Genomic DNA, 16,939 nt, shown 5'->3' with positions numbered 1-16,939 from the left:
TTTATTCCATGTACAGAAGGTCTTCCCCTGATGGGTCATTGTTGATATTCTTGTCTAAAGAATTACACAGTCTGTAAGTTGTCACATTTTTCAAGTGAAATAAATTGATTCTTGTTGCATCATCTCAGGAGTCTCTGCTAGAGGAAATTTTTCTATGAAATGGGCATGCTGATTTTGGCTACGTACCTGACACTACCTTTTGAAAAGCCTGAATTCAATAGCACAGATCCTTTCACAGTCCTTTGAACTTGTCAGAATGACAAAATGATTCATTTTAGGCATCAAAGCTCGCCTTAACCGTGTCCTTTTATTGGCAAACACATCACAGAAAAAATACACTTATTTAGACGGATATGATGGTATGTCAGATTCCACCACACAACTCGAGGAAAAACCAGACTGTGAAAACATGTAAGACAATAAACTGAACAACAGAAACATAAAACAGTTCATCAAAAGCCAATCATGCTTCAAGCTCCACTTATAAATAGAATAAACTGTACTGAATAAACTGGTTTATAAACAGTCTCAGGCTATGTACAGAAATAGTAAAACAATACTGCATTAAAAAAGCTGAACAATTAAGCATTAAACACTCCGTGAAAAATATAAGATAGGTCTGATGATATTCTTATTAATTCTTATTATCAACAAAAAAACAACAATGAATGGACCCTGCTATCAAGTGTTGTCTGCTTCATTAAAGGCTGATAGAAATTACTCCTCTGTGAGCTCCATTGTGGTGTCATTGAGCAAAACCTATTGCACTGATATGTTCCTTTATTATGGTGGACGCAGCCTGTCCTCATCAGAAAAACGCCCTGATAGATCTGATGTGAAAGCAACTAATTCCGACGCATATTTACATTTTTTTTTAGGTGGCGACCTCTAGTGGCTGTTGTGATTATTACATAGTGAATCTGGAAGAGTGGCAAAGTAGTACAAAAAACAAGACACACAGGGAGGAGGTCGGGCGTGGTCAAACAAACACAGGACTGGACAGGAGTGATCAACAGTTGTATTGACTTACAAGTGACGTTTCGTCCCATACATAATGTAACTGCAGTCATGTACGTAACGTAGGTACATTCGTAACTGTTATAGCAACATAGTTATTTTAGCACAATGTTTTCTTAAACCTAACCAAGTAGGTCTTTGCCTAAACCTAACCAAACTGCAAGCATATGACAAAAGTCAGGTACGTCTGTCACTGGCACGCTGCAACGGACATGTTGTTTTAGGAACAGTGATTTACTGTATGTTGTTTTGGAAGTAACTGTAGTGTATTAATCCACAGCTAAAAGTAGTCCCCAACAAATTCAATATGCACTCATGTTTGAGTAAGGTCTGCCAAAAAACTACAGTGCCCAACTGTTTCAATAACTTATTTAGCCTTTTTAAAAAATGAAAACTCAGCTGAGTGTCATAGACATGGTAGAGAGGTTGGAAAGTATTGGTTCTGGTCTTTTCATTGGATTTGTGGACAATAACAAAAATATAGAATATCATCATCCCTGTTAAATTGACTGCAGAATAGCTGCAAGCCAGGTGTTCTCTCCAAAAACACTCACCCCAATTACTGTAGATTGTGGTAACCTACAGAATATAAAATGCTTATGCCACCATGTAAGCTTTACATTGTGCACTTTTCTTAAAAAGATTTTTTAAAAGTTATACAAAGTAAAATATATTTTTTTTATTACAGTCTCTCTCTATTTTTACTTCTTCAGCATATTCCCAAGCATCGACACATCGACATTTGATTGCTGGTAATTGTGACACATCAACACACAAGATTCAAACAAAAGTGTCAAGCACCACAGGTATTATAATATGAAGAATATTGTATGTGATAGCTCAATTAAAAATAGCTGAGGGTGCCTTTTATTTAACTAAACAATGGTTGCAATGTTTTTATCCTGGAACAAAGTGCTCAAGACTCTCAGATAATTTATACCACAGAGCTGCCATATAGTGTCTACAGAGTCCTGCTTTTACATGGCAGACAAAATGGAGCAAAAAATCAAAGGTCTGGTGATAAAAAAAAGAAAGGAAAGAAAACAAAAAGACTTGAGTTCCAAATATCTCACGCCTCTAACCTGCTGCTTGCTAAAGTCAGTGGTAGTGGACCTGGATGGTTCGGCCAACGAGGAGGAAGAGAAGGCCAGCCAAGAGGCAGAAGAAGACGCCGACAGGGGCAAACATGAAGGATAAACCGTAGTTGAGGGACAGCTGGAAGTTTGGACACAGTGCAGTGCGCTGGTATTCAATGTAGACATCCACCACATCCAACACCTGCACCCACAGGACGTACATCACCACCACACACAGCAGGAAAAGACCTGGTGCAGAGAGGGGCAGAGAGAGGAGACAGTAATGACTGAAACTCACTCACATACTTTTTATGTAAACCAAAGGATCCATAACAAGGTATAGAAATTTATATTTAACCACTGGTGGGAGAAGTATTTAGATCCTTTTCTCAAGTCAGAGTACCATATAACATAACAAGTAAAGGTCCTGCATTTAAAACTTTTCTTTAGTGAATTTACAGAAGTATTATTAGCTGAATATAATAAAAGCGTCAAATTCAAACATACTCGTCCTGCAGAAAACTGGATCGTGTGTGTATATATGAAATCATTAGTTTCAGCTACTTAATAGTTTACCACACAAATGTGGAGTCTTTTTTTTAATTTTTTAATTTTTAAAAAAACAGATATTTATAGATAACCATGTGAGGAATTTTGTGGAGAAATGTCTCTTTGGTGGAACGGCGAATGACTCAGATATCTGAAACACAACTAGACAGTGTGTTTTTGAAGTCACATGGCAAAAAAGTTGGAAACCACTGGTTTTGTCTTCAACAGTGCAATGGATTGTATTTCATGAGCTCATTATATGTTTTTAATATGAAATCCTAATTTATAGAGTACATCAAAAGTATACTTAAAGATTCAGTGTGTAGGATTTGGTGGCATCTAGTGGTGAGGTTACAGATTGCAAAACCTACTGAACACCCCTCATTTCACCCTGAGGGGCCCTCTCTAGACTCAGTGTTAGGTTTGTCCGTTCTGGGCTATTGTAGAACATGGCAAACAACTCATGGCATAAAAAACTCATTCATGGTCATTATACACTAATTAAAACATAATTATGAATATTAGATTCCATTTCTGTCCCTAAATCCTACACACTGGAGTACTAGTATAGTGCTAAAGTAAGTGTACTTTCCAACACTGGGTTTAACCATTTCTTAGCCTCACCAGATGTCAGGAAGAGGCCTCCTCCTGCTTTATACAAGCCATGGCTGGCGAAGGGAGCAGCACAGATGATGAAGAACCCACCAAGCAACAAAGCTGCTACACCAATCAGCATAAAGATGCTCCAGAAGCCTCTGTAGACTGGACAACAGAAATGTTAGCCACCTACAGCCATTTGTACAATTAATCTGTAGAAAGAAGCACATCTAAATGAATAAAGAGACACCTACTTATGGCAGAATCGTACGCTGTGGCATTGTGGGTCTGTTGAGACACTGGGAACGGGAAGAGGTAGGCAGGCATGCACACTTTAGAGTGAGGCTGATTAGCTGGAGAGAGAAAGAAGATGCAGAAAATAAATAAAGTGATCTTACAAATAAACAAACACAGTTGACAATTAGAGTACATTACTCACAAATACGATATAATGATGTGACAAACAAATCGCTTTATCGCTTGAAAATTTGTCACTTATTTGTTTTGTCGGTAGCAGACTGAACGCTCAGTTTCTTACTTTGTAATGAGGATTTCATGGATTGAGATTTGTAACTAAATTTCACAACAGAGTGACAAAAAAGTTATGATTATTTCAGACGTTTTCTCTAATGTTTTTATATTCTTCTCTACTCTCCTCTCTCTTCTCTTCCACCATGTGAAATTCCACAAACCCTCACAAGGTCCCATCAGTGCTGGAGGCTGTTTCTGACAATGAGCCACCATTCAAAGTCCCTCTTCAGAAAATAGATGACACACAATCACCTGACAAACGACCAGAATAACATCACATGGCACGGCGTCAAAACAGTCACATGAGAGGGTTTCTACCACTGTGGTAGCATACAAGTGTTATTGACATAAAAGCAACAAATCAGAAGCTGATATTTACTCTACAGCAGAGTTATGGTGCTGCTGTGTGACTCTTTGGATGTTGCACTCACCAATCATCAGCTTTATAGGACAGACAATAAGACCATTTAAGAGAAGTTACAACGACAAAATGTCTTCCCTTTTATTTTTTATCTTTAAAGACTGTTTCAGTCAATGGAACTAGTGTGTTTTGTGAGTTTTGAAGTTCCCATGAGAAGAAGAAAGGATTGTATTGTTTTATCATCAGAAATGCTTAATTTTATTATTCTATTTTATTTAATGACGATGCATTAGCTGTAAAACTTGCTTGTGCATACTGTATGTGTGTACTTTCTATGCAGTATTACCCCTCTCAAATCCTTAATCGATTTGGATTCCTGCCCCTTGAGTCTTTTATGTTTTAATAATTTACATTTCATTGTCTGGAAAGGACTTTTTTTGGCAACAACAGTGGAATCTTTACAGCATTTGTTCATGCATAGCCCAAAAACATAGAAAGCATAGATGATGTAGAGCCTGCTGATTTATTTGGTTGGACATAATTATCAGCAGATATTAGTCTATCACAGATATATCGGTATCACTGTATATGTTTGTAGAATATGAAACCATTTTTAAGAGATTGTTATGCAGAAGAGAATGCTTGAGAAATGTATACTTGTTAAATTCCCATTAAAGTTTCCTGCTTCATTGCACTGCTGTCATTTTAGACAATACAGTTTATTATTAAACTATGAAATATCCTGCCTCTGTTCTTACTTATCTTTGTGTTTGGGAAGGGTTACCACTTCACTATTCTTCTCCACCTTGGCTTTTAATATAGCCACAAGAAAAGAAAGAAAATATTTAAAGGAAAAAAATGACATAATTTTGCTATTATCCTCGTCATTTTTTATCATAAAACAGTGGAAACAATGAGAAAGTTAAAGATAGAAAGTCAACAAAATGATTCTGTAGAGGTCAGCTTATCAACTACTGACACCTTGGGTTGGTAGGTTGGACTTCCACCAACCCAAAGTATTTGGTGACATAGGAATGACATTCAACTGTCTTACGTAAAAAACGTAGTTATTTAAACCCAAACAAAAATGTTTACCTAAACCTAACCAAGTAGTTTTCTTTCCTGTTGCTGGTTTGCTGCATCTAGTTTGGGGACCGGTGATATATGTTGGTTTGGAAGTCAATTGACCTATTCCGTCATTTAGGAATGAGGATGTGTTGGGATTATCAAGTGTCCGTCTCACTTACTGAACCAGAGCTTCCACAGTAGGTCGTCATCACCCGCGTTGCCTCCAAAGGAACATCTCCAGAAAAATCCCTCATGGTACAGAGTGATGTCACTACTAACACCATCCTGCACCACCACATCTCCACGCTGAAAGAAAGGATTAAAGAAAGAATAATCATTTATTACTGAATATATTCTGACTTTTAAGAGTCTGCAGAACATGTGTAAGTATGATTATGGATGCACTCCATGTTATCTGTTGATGTCATTAAAGCCCCGGAGTGTCTCAAGATCATGCGAGGCAGGTGTGCAGTGATCTGTCACAGTGCCACAGAGCAGCTGCTTAGTCAGGTCAAGGGTCGAGCTGAGCAAGCACCTCTAACCTCATGCAGGTTTGGTTTGGTGCCGTGCGAGCGTGCAGGTCGAGGGTGCTCCCATTCAGGAAATCATTAGTAGTCACTATTTTTGCACGTGAGCAAAAAACACATCCTACATGGCCTATTACGTCATCCATGAAATAACTCTCAGAGCAATTAAAGCAAGGGGTGCAAGCTGTGAAGAAGTCAGGTCAGTCAAGACAGTCAAGGTCCATGTCAAGGTTAAGGCAATCAAAGTGTATTTTATTTTGAAATCAGCCTTTTTAAGACCTTGGTGACCAATTGCATCAATAGTTTGTTCTTAAATTCACACAGAAAGGACCACTATGGGACCAATACTATGGGACAGTGGTTCCCAACCTGGGGGTCATGGACACCAGAAAAGTGGTGGCAAAATAAAGTTGAGGGATCACAAGATGACTGATGGGATCGGGAGAACTGCAAACATATTTCGTTTACAGCAATTTTTCCACCTTCCTTCCAATAATTTGTCTTGTCTTGTGAAATAGTTTTGGCCTTCATGGGTGTCAAAAACATTTAAATGAAATAATTTGAGAGAGGACAATCACTTTGGCTAATTTTAAACCTGTGGAGAGGGGTCATAGAAAGAGAAGTTGGTTTGTTTTAAGGGGACACAAGACAAAATAGGTTGAAAACCAGTGCTATAGGATGGTGACACACTTACTAAATTCAACTGTTTTCTAATTTAATACTGCACATTTTTACACTGTATTACATCATTGCTCCAGAAATAAAACTAATAATAGAACTATGATTGATTAAATTGAAAATATTGGATCCTCAAACTGTACTACTGTGTTTACCACATACCACTTTAGTTTTATTGTACTGATATCGTGTCTCGATCCCAGTATCAGTGCCCACTATGAAAAGCTAGCTATGCTCTAGTCAGTGATATTTAATACAACGTCATACCAGCGGGACTACTGGTATTTGTATTTCTATCACAGGGAGGCACATGGTACCAGCTATGTCTCAATCACAGCATAGCTGCACACACACTACATTAAACAGTGTCTGATTACATGAAATAGTCCTGCAGGGATGCCTCTGCACCCTGCATGTCATCCACTGAGAGAGAACTGATCACAGTTGCCAAATAGAAGACGTGACTTTATTCTCGTTTAAATGTCCAACATTAGACATGTTAAGTATTTTATTATGAAGGTACGGAGTGCAGCTTCATAATACATTTAAACATTAAATATTCTACAAAATAATAGAATTACTGTGATTACAGAACCAACAACTGACCTAATTTTAGTTTCTGAGGTCACAAATATGAATGTTTTCAACCTGTAAAATCATGGTAACTAATATTAAACTATACAAAACAAGAGATGACTATCTTCTGAGTCTCCTTGATCTGCTGCTGTCTGAACACCCACCTCTATGGTCACACCACCCGGGCCAACAGATCCATCAGGGTTTGGGTGGCAACTCTCAGAGGCCAGCAGCCAGTAATCAGTTCCAAACGAGAGGAGGGTGAACACAGCTGCCAACGCCCCAAAGAGCCCTGCGAAAAACAACGCCACACTAAGCTTCATGGTCCAGGATCGACCAGCCACTCGGCTACTAAATGCCTACACTCGGTCTGACTTTTTCACTCCAACTACAGGGAGCACATGTGACAAGCAGAGGCAGAGATAGTCACTCCTCTTGCACTGTAGTACATCCACTGAGGAAGATGTGTCCCAGCGGGTTTATGATGTGCTTCTGGATCTTCACTCCTCTCCTGTCCCTCTGTCTGTGTTATGGGAGGACAAGGTTGAGCACATGACTCCTCTGGACCCTACTGGGGTCTGCTGCCAGCCCACCCCCTGGGCTATTTTTGGGGGTCTGACTGAAGGCGGCTGCTCTTCTCCACTGTGGGGCTGAGTGTGTGAAGCAGTTGGAGAGCATGAAGGGAGGGGATCAACGCAGAAATAACCGGTAGCAACTGGACACCCACCGTCTGCACGGGAATGTGAGGGCAGGGTGAGACTGAAAGGACAGAAGAGGGGTGAAGGATCCCACAACACCCTGCCCAAAGCTTCTAAACAGACACATCATTTCCTGTAAATGGGGTGGAGAAATTACTGTAAATGCACCTTTACTTCTTGGGGATTTCCACTTGTATCACACGCTAAGATCAGAGTGATGTTTGACAACTAAAGCTTTATAAAAAACTGAATTAGTCATCATAAAACAATTATGTTTAAAAAAAGATCAAATGATTAAATTGTAAATTAGCATGTGTGTAAAAAGTCCCTGTGGCCTTTAATACTTTTATGGCTTTGACAGCAAAAGCTTTTAAGGCAATGTGGCGAGCTAATGTCACATGAGGAGCATTTTTGTTACTCAAAGTGGGTGAAGTTCTTTATTTAGCATTTAATCAATAGATGTTTAATAATCACCTAAAACCAACTGGTTCAAAATCTAACTTTATGGTTAGTAACAGTCAGTGTGAGTTGAGGGAAACCTCCGCTTTGTTAGCATCTACAGGGAACATTTAGCAGTGAACCTACATGTAGACACGAGCAAATTTACACACTGATGTGACCCAGGCCACCCTCAGCCAGAAGACCTCTACTGATCTGCAGTGTGTGTGTGTGTGTGTGTGTGTGTGTGTGTGTGTGTGTGTGTGTGTGTGTGTGTGTGTGTGTGTGTGTGTGTGTGTGTGTGCATGTGAAAGACAAAATGTAGTTGACAGTTAGCTCTCATAATTTAATTTTATTGGATTTTTAGGCTTAAAAATTGAGATACAAGGGTACTTAAATCTGCATGTAACATGATGATACTGAACAGTTTGGCAAATATGTCAAAATATACTATGTTAGAGTTAGTGAACTGTACTTCCTCATATACAGCCCAAGATTTCATTTTGCAGCACAGTATGAATGATAAGGACTGCTGATTAACTGTTATCAGGTCAGTAAGTAACCACTCTTTAAGACAAAAGGTGTTTTTAAAGGATTCATAGCAACAGGTGCTTATTTTAACTTAGTCTTAAAGTTTAGGACTTTTATTTATTTTTAATATTACAGAACCTGACTGATTATCGGTTGGCCAATATTATTGGCATACCTTAGATATACATCGGTAGCAGCTGTATGTTGTCCGATATCCACCAAAATGAAAGCTTGTTGTTTTTAGAGATTATAATACAGAAAAAGATGCTTTGGGTAATGCATAAATATTAAATTCCCTATGAAGTTAACTGTTACAGTGCACTTATGTTACAGTGTTTGATAACCATATTTGAGGTATCATTGCAAAAAATGTATTATATATATATCAGTTCAATAAATTGAGTATCGGTCATGCTCTAATATAGTATAATTTTAAAGGTTATCTTTCATCTTCAGGCCCAGTTTTGAGTCATTCTAACAAAGGGGTTGCTTCAGCTCTTAAATCTGGCAGTGACACACTTTTCGTACTAGCTCTTCCATTCAACTCAGAAGGTCCAAGTTGTAAGTGTGACCCAGACAGGCCTTCAGGTATAATTTCAGAAGTGGACTAATCAACAGACTCTGTGTATTTTAAAGATACAATAATTATAAAATAATAGGATTGGATCCTTGTGATGGGGCGATTTTCATCATTGCAGTTTTAATTATAAAATAAAATTGCACCTTCTGTAGCTTTAACCGTACAGCTATTGCATTTCATCATCCAGTAAATACTCAAATACTTAGTTATTAGTTAATAGTTATTGTACTCTTAAAATGCTGTACAAATAACTGTTAGGCTGTGTTTTACTTATAAGTGTTGTTATTTTGCTGTAAAACACAAATACATAGTCTATGTCAGCACTGTAATAGGTAAGTTACTGTAAAATCCTCCCTGACTTATTTGTATTGAGCTACTCATAATGTTTTGGATGTCCCAGTTTGTCCAGCAGGTGGTGTAAATCAATAACAAATCTCAGTTTAAGTGTTAAAGCCGAAAACAATACAGGGAGACCTGAAAAGAATGTTGATTCCATTGCCTTAAGAAAATTCAAAATGAACTATAAGTTATGTTATGAGTGGCTCATGTGAATTGTGTGTTTCAACTGTTTTTTGTGTATTTTTTTTATTGTTTTGTTTCAGTTTTCTTTTGAAAATGTGTTTCTTGGTCGTATCAATCTAAAACATGGAAGTGAGCCGTATTGTCTTGGTATTTGGGACAATAGAACAAGAGCAGAGGTATACAAAATATAAGAGTGCTGATAACATTGTCAACATTATATGTACAGATATTTATAGAACAAAATAGAACAAAACAAAGTCGAATAAATACAAACAAAACACAATAAATATAGACATTGAGTTAAATAAATTATTCGTCATATAAATGCATAAAATATTTTAAAGCCAAGAAATACATTTAAAAAACAAATGGGGTGATCTGTTTATGAATAAGGATTTCCTCGAGTCAGTTCTGTGACGTCATCGGACGGTACCAGCTGTCAGCGCAGCGGCGGGGGGAGTCAGACCAGACAACACGGCAGTTCTAGACATGAGAAACCAACCGTGACTCGAACAGTCAGTTTCATCTCTGGACTTATACTTTAACCTAATCTTTCAAAAACATCTCCTCCGACACATGCCACATTTGAGCGGACGGTTGAACCGAGCGGTGTACCTCCACCCCCTGCGTGCGACAGCTCTGCCTGGACGTGTTTTCTGTTTGGATGGTTTACAGTAGAGCGAATGAGCGCTTCCGCTTTGCCTACAGCCGAGCTGTCACAGCGGGAGGATGAGCAACCAGAAATGTAGCACTTTAAATCAGAAACCAAAAGGACGGACGAGCATTATAAAATGTATCTATGTGGTGGGCTTCATGGTGAGTAGCTAACTGAGACTTGACGGTGCTGCTTTCAGCAGACTGAGGGAACATGTTTTCATAACTTAAAGTCATGATGTAAGACGTACATTTCATAATTCAGAGATAAGAGATGTGCTTCGTGTTCAAACTGTGCAAAGAAAATGGCCAGGGGTATCCTCAGGGTGTTAGCAGGTGATTTAAAAATGTAAATGAAACGTACATTGTTATGTTTGGTTTAAAACGAGTAACATGTAGGCTAGCTCTGACACACATCCTCTATCTGTCAAAGCTACTGCAGGCTGCTAAATGTTTTTGATTGTAGAAATTAGTGACAGTTTAATAAGTGAAGGTCAGTGAACTCAGCACAGATTATAGGCACTCATTGTGGCATTATAGAAATTGTTTTAATTTAAGCTTTGAACTGGGAGTACACCACAAATACTGTCTAGCCACTCAAAATAAGAACTAATCAATGTTATCCATGCACACATATACACTTGGTGTGTAGGTAATTTTGAAATTCATCAGAAGTGTAGCTACTAGATAAGAGGAATGTTATAGAACACGACAGGTTGCTTTGACACCTCTGATTGTGTTGAGGGTCGCCTCTTCAGGCCATCACTGTCAGTAAAACATGTTGCCAACTGCACTGGTATACTTCCTGGACTGGAAGGACGTGGTGAAGAAGTAATATCATATACAAGCAAGCCAATGTAACTGTGAAGATTGTAAGAATAAGTAATACCCAAGCTGTTTGTATGAGCTGACCTGCAGTCATGCTTCAGTAAAACTAACTTTATGATCAGCCTGCATTGCTGGCTAAGTGATTATCTAATTAAAGGTAACCAGGCAATTCACATTTTTGGCACAGCGAGCACAGCAGAGTAGAGAGAAACTGCTGAGGCCAGTACTGCCCCTGAAAGTTAAGCAATTAGTGTTAGAACACTGTATGAAGAGCTGTGTGACTTCAATCAAGGGCTTGGCAAGACCTTCACTGATCTCAGCAATGCGGACAAACAAGATGAGCGGTGACATTCTTGTGCAACTGCCTCTAAACTCTCTAAACTCTGTGTTGAATACTGGAAACTGGCTTCACATCACATGTTTGATTTATGTGTTTAATTTTGTTCAGAAGTTATGTTGTGATAAAATCCAGATAGTGTTAACAGCTGGATACCTCTGTTGAGCTCATTCTCTCTCCTTCACTTGCTGGTTTTTGTTAGGACTTGTTTGGGGTGAGCATGATCATCCCACTGCTGAGCCATCATGTGAAAGCTCTTGGAGCAAGTCCCACTGTGGCTGGGATTGTAGGTAAGTAATGTCCATTGCACAAAGTAATATATTTAAGTTGCATCACAGTAGATGTACTCCAGAGTCATTAGAGCATGTTCAATTAGGTAGCAAGCTAACAAGTCTTATTACATGACCAACCAAATATTTGCCTGCTTGCCGGAGTTTACACAGATAGAGGGTCATGTTAGTTTTCTGAAGTAACAAATAAATAACTTGCAATAACGAAGCCCCACACATTGTCATAATTAACTCACCTGTACCACAAGTTATTTCTCCTGGTTAAATAATTCATTCAATCTAATTTTTTACCCCTCTATGTCATTTTACAATATGAATGATTGATGAATTAGTTGGAAAATGATGGAGAGATGAATCAATGGTAGAAAATGATACTTTTCACAGCCTTGCTCCCAAGCTTTAGTTAGGTTTCAATTACTGTACACTTTGTCCGTGTAATAAGCAATAATGTCTCATTGTTCTGTGCTGTTATTATTATTTTACGTCTTTCACATCACTTGGATGATGTTGAGCTTTGACAGTATTCAAACAGTATGTCAGCGTCTTGTAGGGCAGCACAATACTGTATAACGTTTCAGCATTGATAAGATAAGATAATCCTTTATTTGTCCCACAACTGGGAAATTATTTCAGCAGCAAAGGGGATAGGAAAAATAGAGAGCATCAATTAATACAGTAATAATAAATAAGTAAAAAAGCATCGGATCTTGACATCACAATGTGTGCATGCACAATAGTCACATCGCAAGATGTGCTATGTCAAGTGATGCTAACTAACTCAGCTCTTAAACATTTTAAAATGTGTTTTTTTGCATTCAAGCTGAACACTAAGATTTCAGCACTTGATCTATATATGTAAAACAATGAATATTAACAATGTGTCACTAAGTAGCCTTTCTGCCTCTTAGTGGTAGTAACCATGGTGCCTTCTGCCTACTGTGACATCACATGCACAGCCTCCATGCTATTCAAGTTATCTGGTGAAAATTCCTGTATCTTTTCCAGTCCCAATATATGGCTGAAAATCAAAATTACTGCAATGGTATTTTTTTTCAATATCGTGCAGCCTTGGTGTCTTGTTCTGTTGAAAGACTGAAATACTTTTTGTCAGTATGATCTTAGCATGATGATGGATTTGAACATATGCATTGTCTCTTCTGTGCTCTGTTTTACAAATCTGAAACTGTTCCAGGGTCTACATATGGGATCTTACAGCTCTTCTCAAGCACAATAGTTGTAAGTACTGACTTTGTTTCTCTCTTAAAAATCCTGGAAATCTGTCTTTGTCTCTAACTTCTATTCAGCCTCCCCTGCTCGACAAGGCATGCTCACAGTTAGTGGCTGCATTCCATGTTATCTCTGGTATTTCATGAAAACAATAAACACTGTCTGTTTAAGGTCGGCTGTGGTCGCACAATACGTTCAGTCTGCGCACATTCACACACACAAGCAACAACTAGTTATCGGCAGATATCACTCTTTTTACGCAGATATTTTGACACGCCCTCTGTGGGCACTGAGGAGATATTTTTTCAATGAACTAACCTTTGGGTGGTATACTGTAAAAACAAAACCTTGATAATTAAAAACTGATGTCCAAACTGTTCAGAAATGCACGTGCACAGTATTCTACAATAAGCATGGCATTTGAGCAAAGATTCTCAGCTTTCCACGTCTCTTTCCTGCCGCCCCCAGCTCCTGAAATTGGTTTAATTCTCAGGGGTCATGCGACAAATTAAAGAGATAAGGAGTCATCTGTTGGTTCCTGCATGCAGACCGGCTGAATCCTGATAAATGTAGGGATACGTGAACAGCTGGGTCTCTATGAAAATCCCACCAAGCTACGTCCAGAACACAGCAAACTCAATTGGTCCTTATTTCATTATTTCATCAGTGTGTGTGTGTGTGTGTGTGTGTGTGAGTGTGTGTGTGAGAGAGAGAGAGAGAGAGAGAGAGACAGGGTGAGAATCTAATAAAAGCTTGTATAATGGCCAAGGCTCCTGGGTTAAGAGGGTACCCAGAGTTTTATAATTTCTGCTTCAAATTAGTTCCTCTATACACTTCTTGTGTTTGGAGATACTTCCCTCTGTTTATCTCCATTTGTTAGGATTCCTCATTAATCCCAGAACAGTGACTTAGAACCAAAATTTAGGCCTCAACTCCGCACATCCACATGTTTTGTAGGATAAAGATCCATGAATCTCTCCTCTAAATATCTTTAAGAGATTGTAAATTTTGTAATTTGTGAAATGGTTCGATTTCTGTTTGTGCTTGTGCGTCATTTCCTGTGTGTGATTGGCAGGGCAGCTGGAGTGATGTGGTGGGACGACAGTACTCTCTGCTAACGTGTCTGCTGCTAAGTGCTCTGGGCTACGGCCTGCTCGGGATGTCCACCAGCATCGCTTTGTTCGTTCTTGCACGGATACCTGTGGGTAAGTCCCACACCACAGGTCCTTTTCAAAGAAGACGTTTTGACATGTTGCAGGAGGAAAATAACAGGTGTTCATTCTTTTAATTAATCATGGCTGAATTTCATTTATTTGCTTCGGTGTCAGTTTTGGCACCACTGTCACTCTGTCATGTCTTACTGGGACATCCGAATGGAATGGGACCATCGTAAATGTCATTAGTAACAGTCCTAGCAGTCTGCAATGGAAAACACATTGACGTCAATTGATCTGTAATTTCACAATATTTTCAAATGTTCATCAGTTAGTGTGTCTGATCTGGCAAAGCTTTTAATTTCACCTGCTTTCACAGATGGAAAAAAATTGGATCACCAGAATGTTTTTTCTCCCTGCCCCTCAGGTCCATGCTTAATGTCCACTTTGTAGTTGACTTCTCATTCCTGATCACCATATTCTAATTCTTTGCACAAACCATCACCTTTATCTTCCATCAGTTTCTTAATCTCACTGTGCATTGAACGTTTTCTGTCTCAGGGCTGTTCAAGCACTCGCTGTCCATCTGCAGAGCCCTGCTGTCTGACCTGGTGTCTGAGTCAGAGCGCCCTCTGGTGATGGGATACTTCAATGCAGCCTCCAGTGTTGGCTTCATCCTGGGTCCTGTGGTGGGTGGCTACCTCACGGAGCATGAAGGTGGCTTTTATACCTCGTCCTTTACCTGTGCAGCCATCTTCCTTCTTAATGCAGGTGGGTAGAGAGCAGAGAGAAGTAACTGATTTAATAGAGCCTGTATTTGAAGCATTTATTTAACATAATGTGTCCATCATTCCAGGGCTGGTATGGATGCTACCATGGAGCGAGGCGCGTATTCATCGTAATGGCACAAACTCCAGCAACCACAAAAGTAAAGGTTGTCATGACAACAACTGCAGTAAGTCAGTTCAGAATGGCTCTCATGCAAATAGTCATGGCCCAGTGTCGAAAGCAGAGACTGACCCAGGATCCAGAGCTCCAGGGAACCACCAAGGTGGTCTCAGGTGGATGGAGGTGTCCCTGCTCCAGCCTGTCTGGAGACAGCTGTCCTCAGTGGGCACCAGGATCCACATGGTGGCCTCCTCTGACATGTGGGACTTGTTCCTGGTGCGTCTTCTGATGGCCATAGCCATCATGCTTTATTACAGCAACTTCTCTCTGGCTATGGAGGAGCGTTTTTCACTTAAACCAAAGGTGACAGGTTATCTGATCAGCTACAGTAGCACATTAGGAGCCCTGGCTGGGTTCCTGGTGGGGCCGGTCACCCAGCTGTATGGGAACAACATGCCTGCTCTGCTGCTTCACTCCACAGTTCTCACCTGCTCGTTAATTTTTCTGTACGCTGCTGCGCCCAGTGTGTGGCAGGTGTTACTCACCTCCAGCTTATTGGCCATTTCCACCTCTATTGGACGGACATGCATCACAGACCTGGAGCTGCAGAGAGGAGGGGTCCAGGCCAGTGGAACTCTGATCGGAGCCGGGCAGTCAGTCACAGCCGTTGGCCGAGTCCTGGCCCCTCTCCTCTCCGGTCTGGCCCAAGAGTTCAGCCCCTGTGGTCCCCCCAGTCTGGGAGTGGTCCTTGCTCTTGCAGCTGTAGGTTTACTGCTCATCAGGATCCCCAAATGGGACGGGAGAGGGATGAGAAAAACAGCCAAGCTCGGAAATTCTGAATAACTGAATTAATTTAAAATTATGAAAATGAATGCAAATGAACCAAACAGAGAAGTGCTCTTATTTGTAGGCCAGCTGTGAACATGAACAGCAGACTCTTGTGGGAACAATGTTTCCTGCTCAGATGCCTCTGCCACACGTCTGTAGATGCATCACAGGGTCAGAATGGCTCGTCAACACCAGCACTGCAGTCCTTCACTCAGGAAGAGCGGCTTTAAAACTCAAGCGCAGCGTTGAGGTGAAGGGCCGAGAAGTTTAGTACAGGAAGTTTGAACAGACAGAAACATATGGACCTTGTTTTGGCAGATACTACTTGGGACAGCTTGATTGGAAACGATGCACACTTATTTTTAATCTAATTTTCTAACCACTACAGTCTCCAAAGTCCCTGGTGTTACTGTCAGTCTGCTGATGATGAGACAGAGGAGATCCTCCTTTTAAAGGCAGTAAAACTTCAGACATTCACAAATGAGCTGAAACTGTATTTGATGTAGGGAAAGCCTGACTGTCACATGGTAGTTCACACTGTTATAGTAATAATAATAAATAGTTTAACAAACTTTACCTCAGTCAGTCAGTTGTTTCTGCTGATGCACTGCATTAGAAATGATTCCTATGGTGGCTTACGAGCGACTGTTTGCTCTGGTTTCTGATTCTTGAATTTTACAGTTGGAGATTTGTTAAATTTAACTTAGGATGTGTTTAAATGAAGATTGTTTTGGAGGTTTTAACTGTATACTGAGTACCACTGTTGTCAAAACATGAAATATTATGAAGTAAAATGGTATAAATGTTTGTAAATGCCAAAAAGTCACAATGAATAAACAAAGTTTTGTATGTGAGTCTATGGTGTTTTACATTGTATATGAAACACTGAAATCAACACTGCAGTTTGGATGTTGCATCCAACTCTTATCTTCTCTTTCATCTCCGGCGCTGCCTTCAGTGTCACATTTAAAAACCTACATTGTA

At 39.7% G+C, this 16,939-nt stretch overlaps 2 protein-coding genes across 2 annotated transcripts; one reads left to right on the top strand and one right to left on the bottom strand.

The window, feature by feature from the left end:
* Positions 1 to 292: 292 nt before the first annotated feature.
* On the bottom strand, positions 293 to 7,505 carry tmem182a (transmembrane protein 182a). Its single transcript, XM_073474259.1, has 5 exons — positions 7,145 to 7,505; positions 5,379 to 5,505; positions 3,494 to 3,592; positions 3,267 to 3,404; positions 293 to 2,342 (listed from the first exon to the last, which is right to left on the bottom strand). Exons 1-5 carry the CDS (start codon positions 7,301 to 7,303, stop codon positions 2,116 to 2,118), a joined length of 750 nt encoding a protein of 249 aa, XP_073330360.1. The 5' UTR covers positions 7,304 to 7,505; the 3' UTR covers positions 293 to 2,115.
* Positions 7,506 to 10,426: 2,921 nt separating this feature from the next.
* Positions 10,427 to 16,809, top strand: mfsd9 (major facilitator superfamily domain containing 9). Its single transcript, XM_073473750.1, has 6 exons — positions 10,427 to 10,565; positions 11,771 to 11,858; positions 13,051 to 13,094; positions 14,161 to 14,290; positions 14,801 to 15,010; positions 15,096 to 16,809. The coding sequence occupies exons 1-6, from the start codon at positions 10,479 to 10,481 to the stop codon at positions 15,968 to 15,970; spliced, it is 1,434 nt and encodes a 477-aa protein (XP_073329851.1). The 5' UTR covers positions 10,427 to 10,478; the 3' UTR covers positions 15,971 to 16,809.
* The last annotated feature ends 130 nt before the right edge of the window (positions 16,810 to 16,939 follow it).

This window comes from Pagrus major, chromosome 9 (genome assembly GCF_040436345.1).
Source record: "Pagrus major chromosome 9, Pma_NU_1.0".
NCBI classification, from domain to species: Eukaryota; Metazoa; Chordata; class Actinopteri; order Spariformes; family Sparidae; genus Pagrus; species Pagrus major.
The sequence above is the reverse complement of the archived record's forward strand: the minus strand, read 5'-3'. Positions and strand labels throughout refer to the sequence as shown.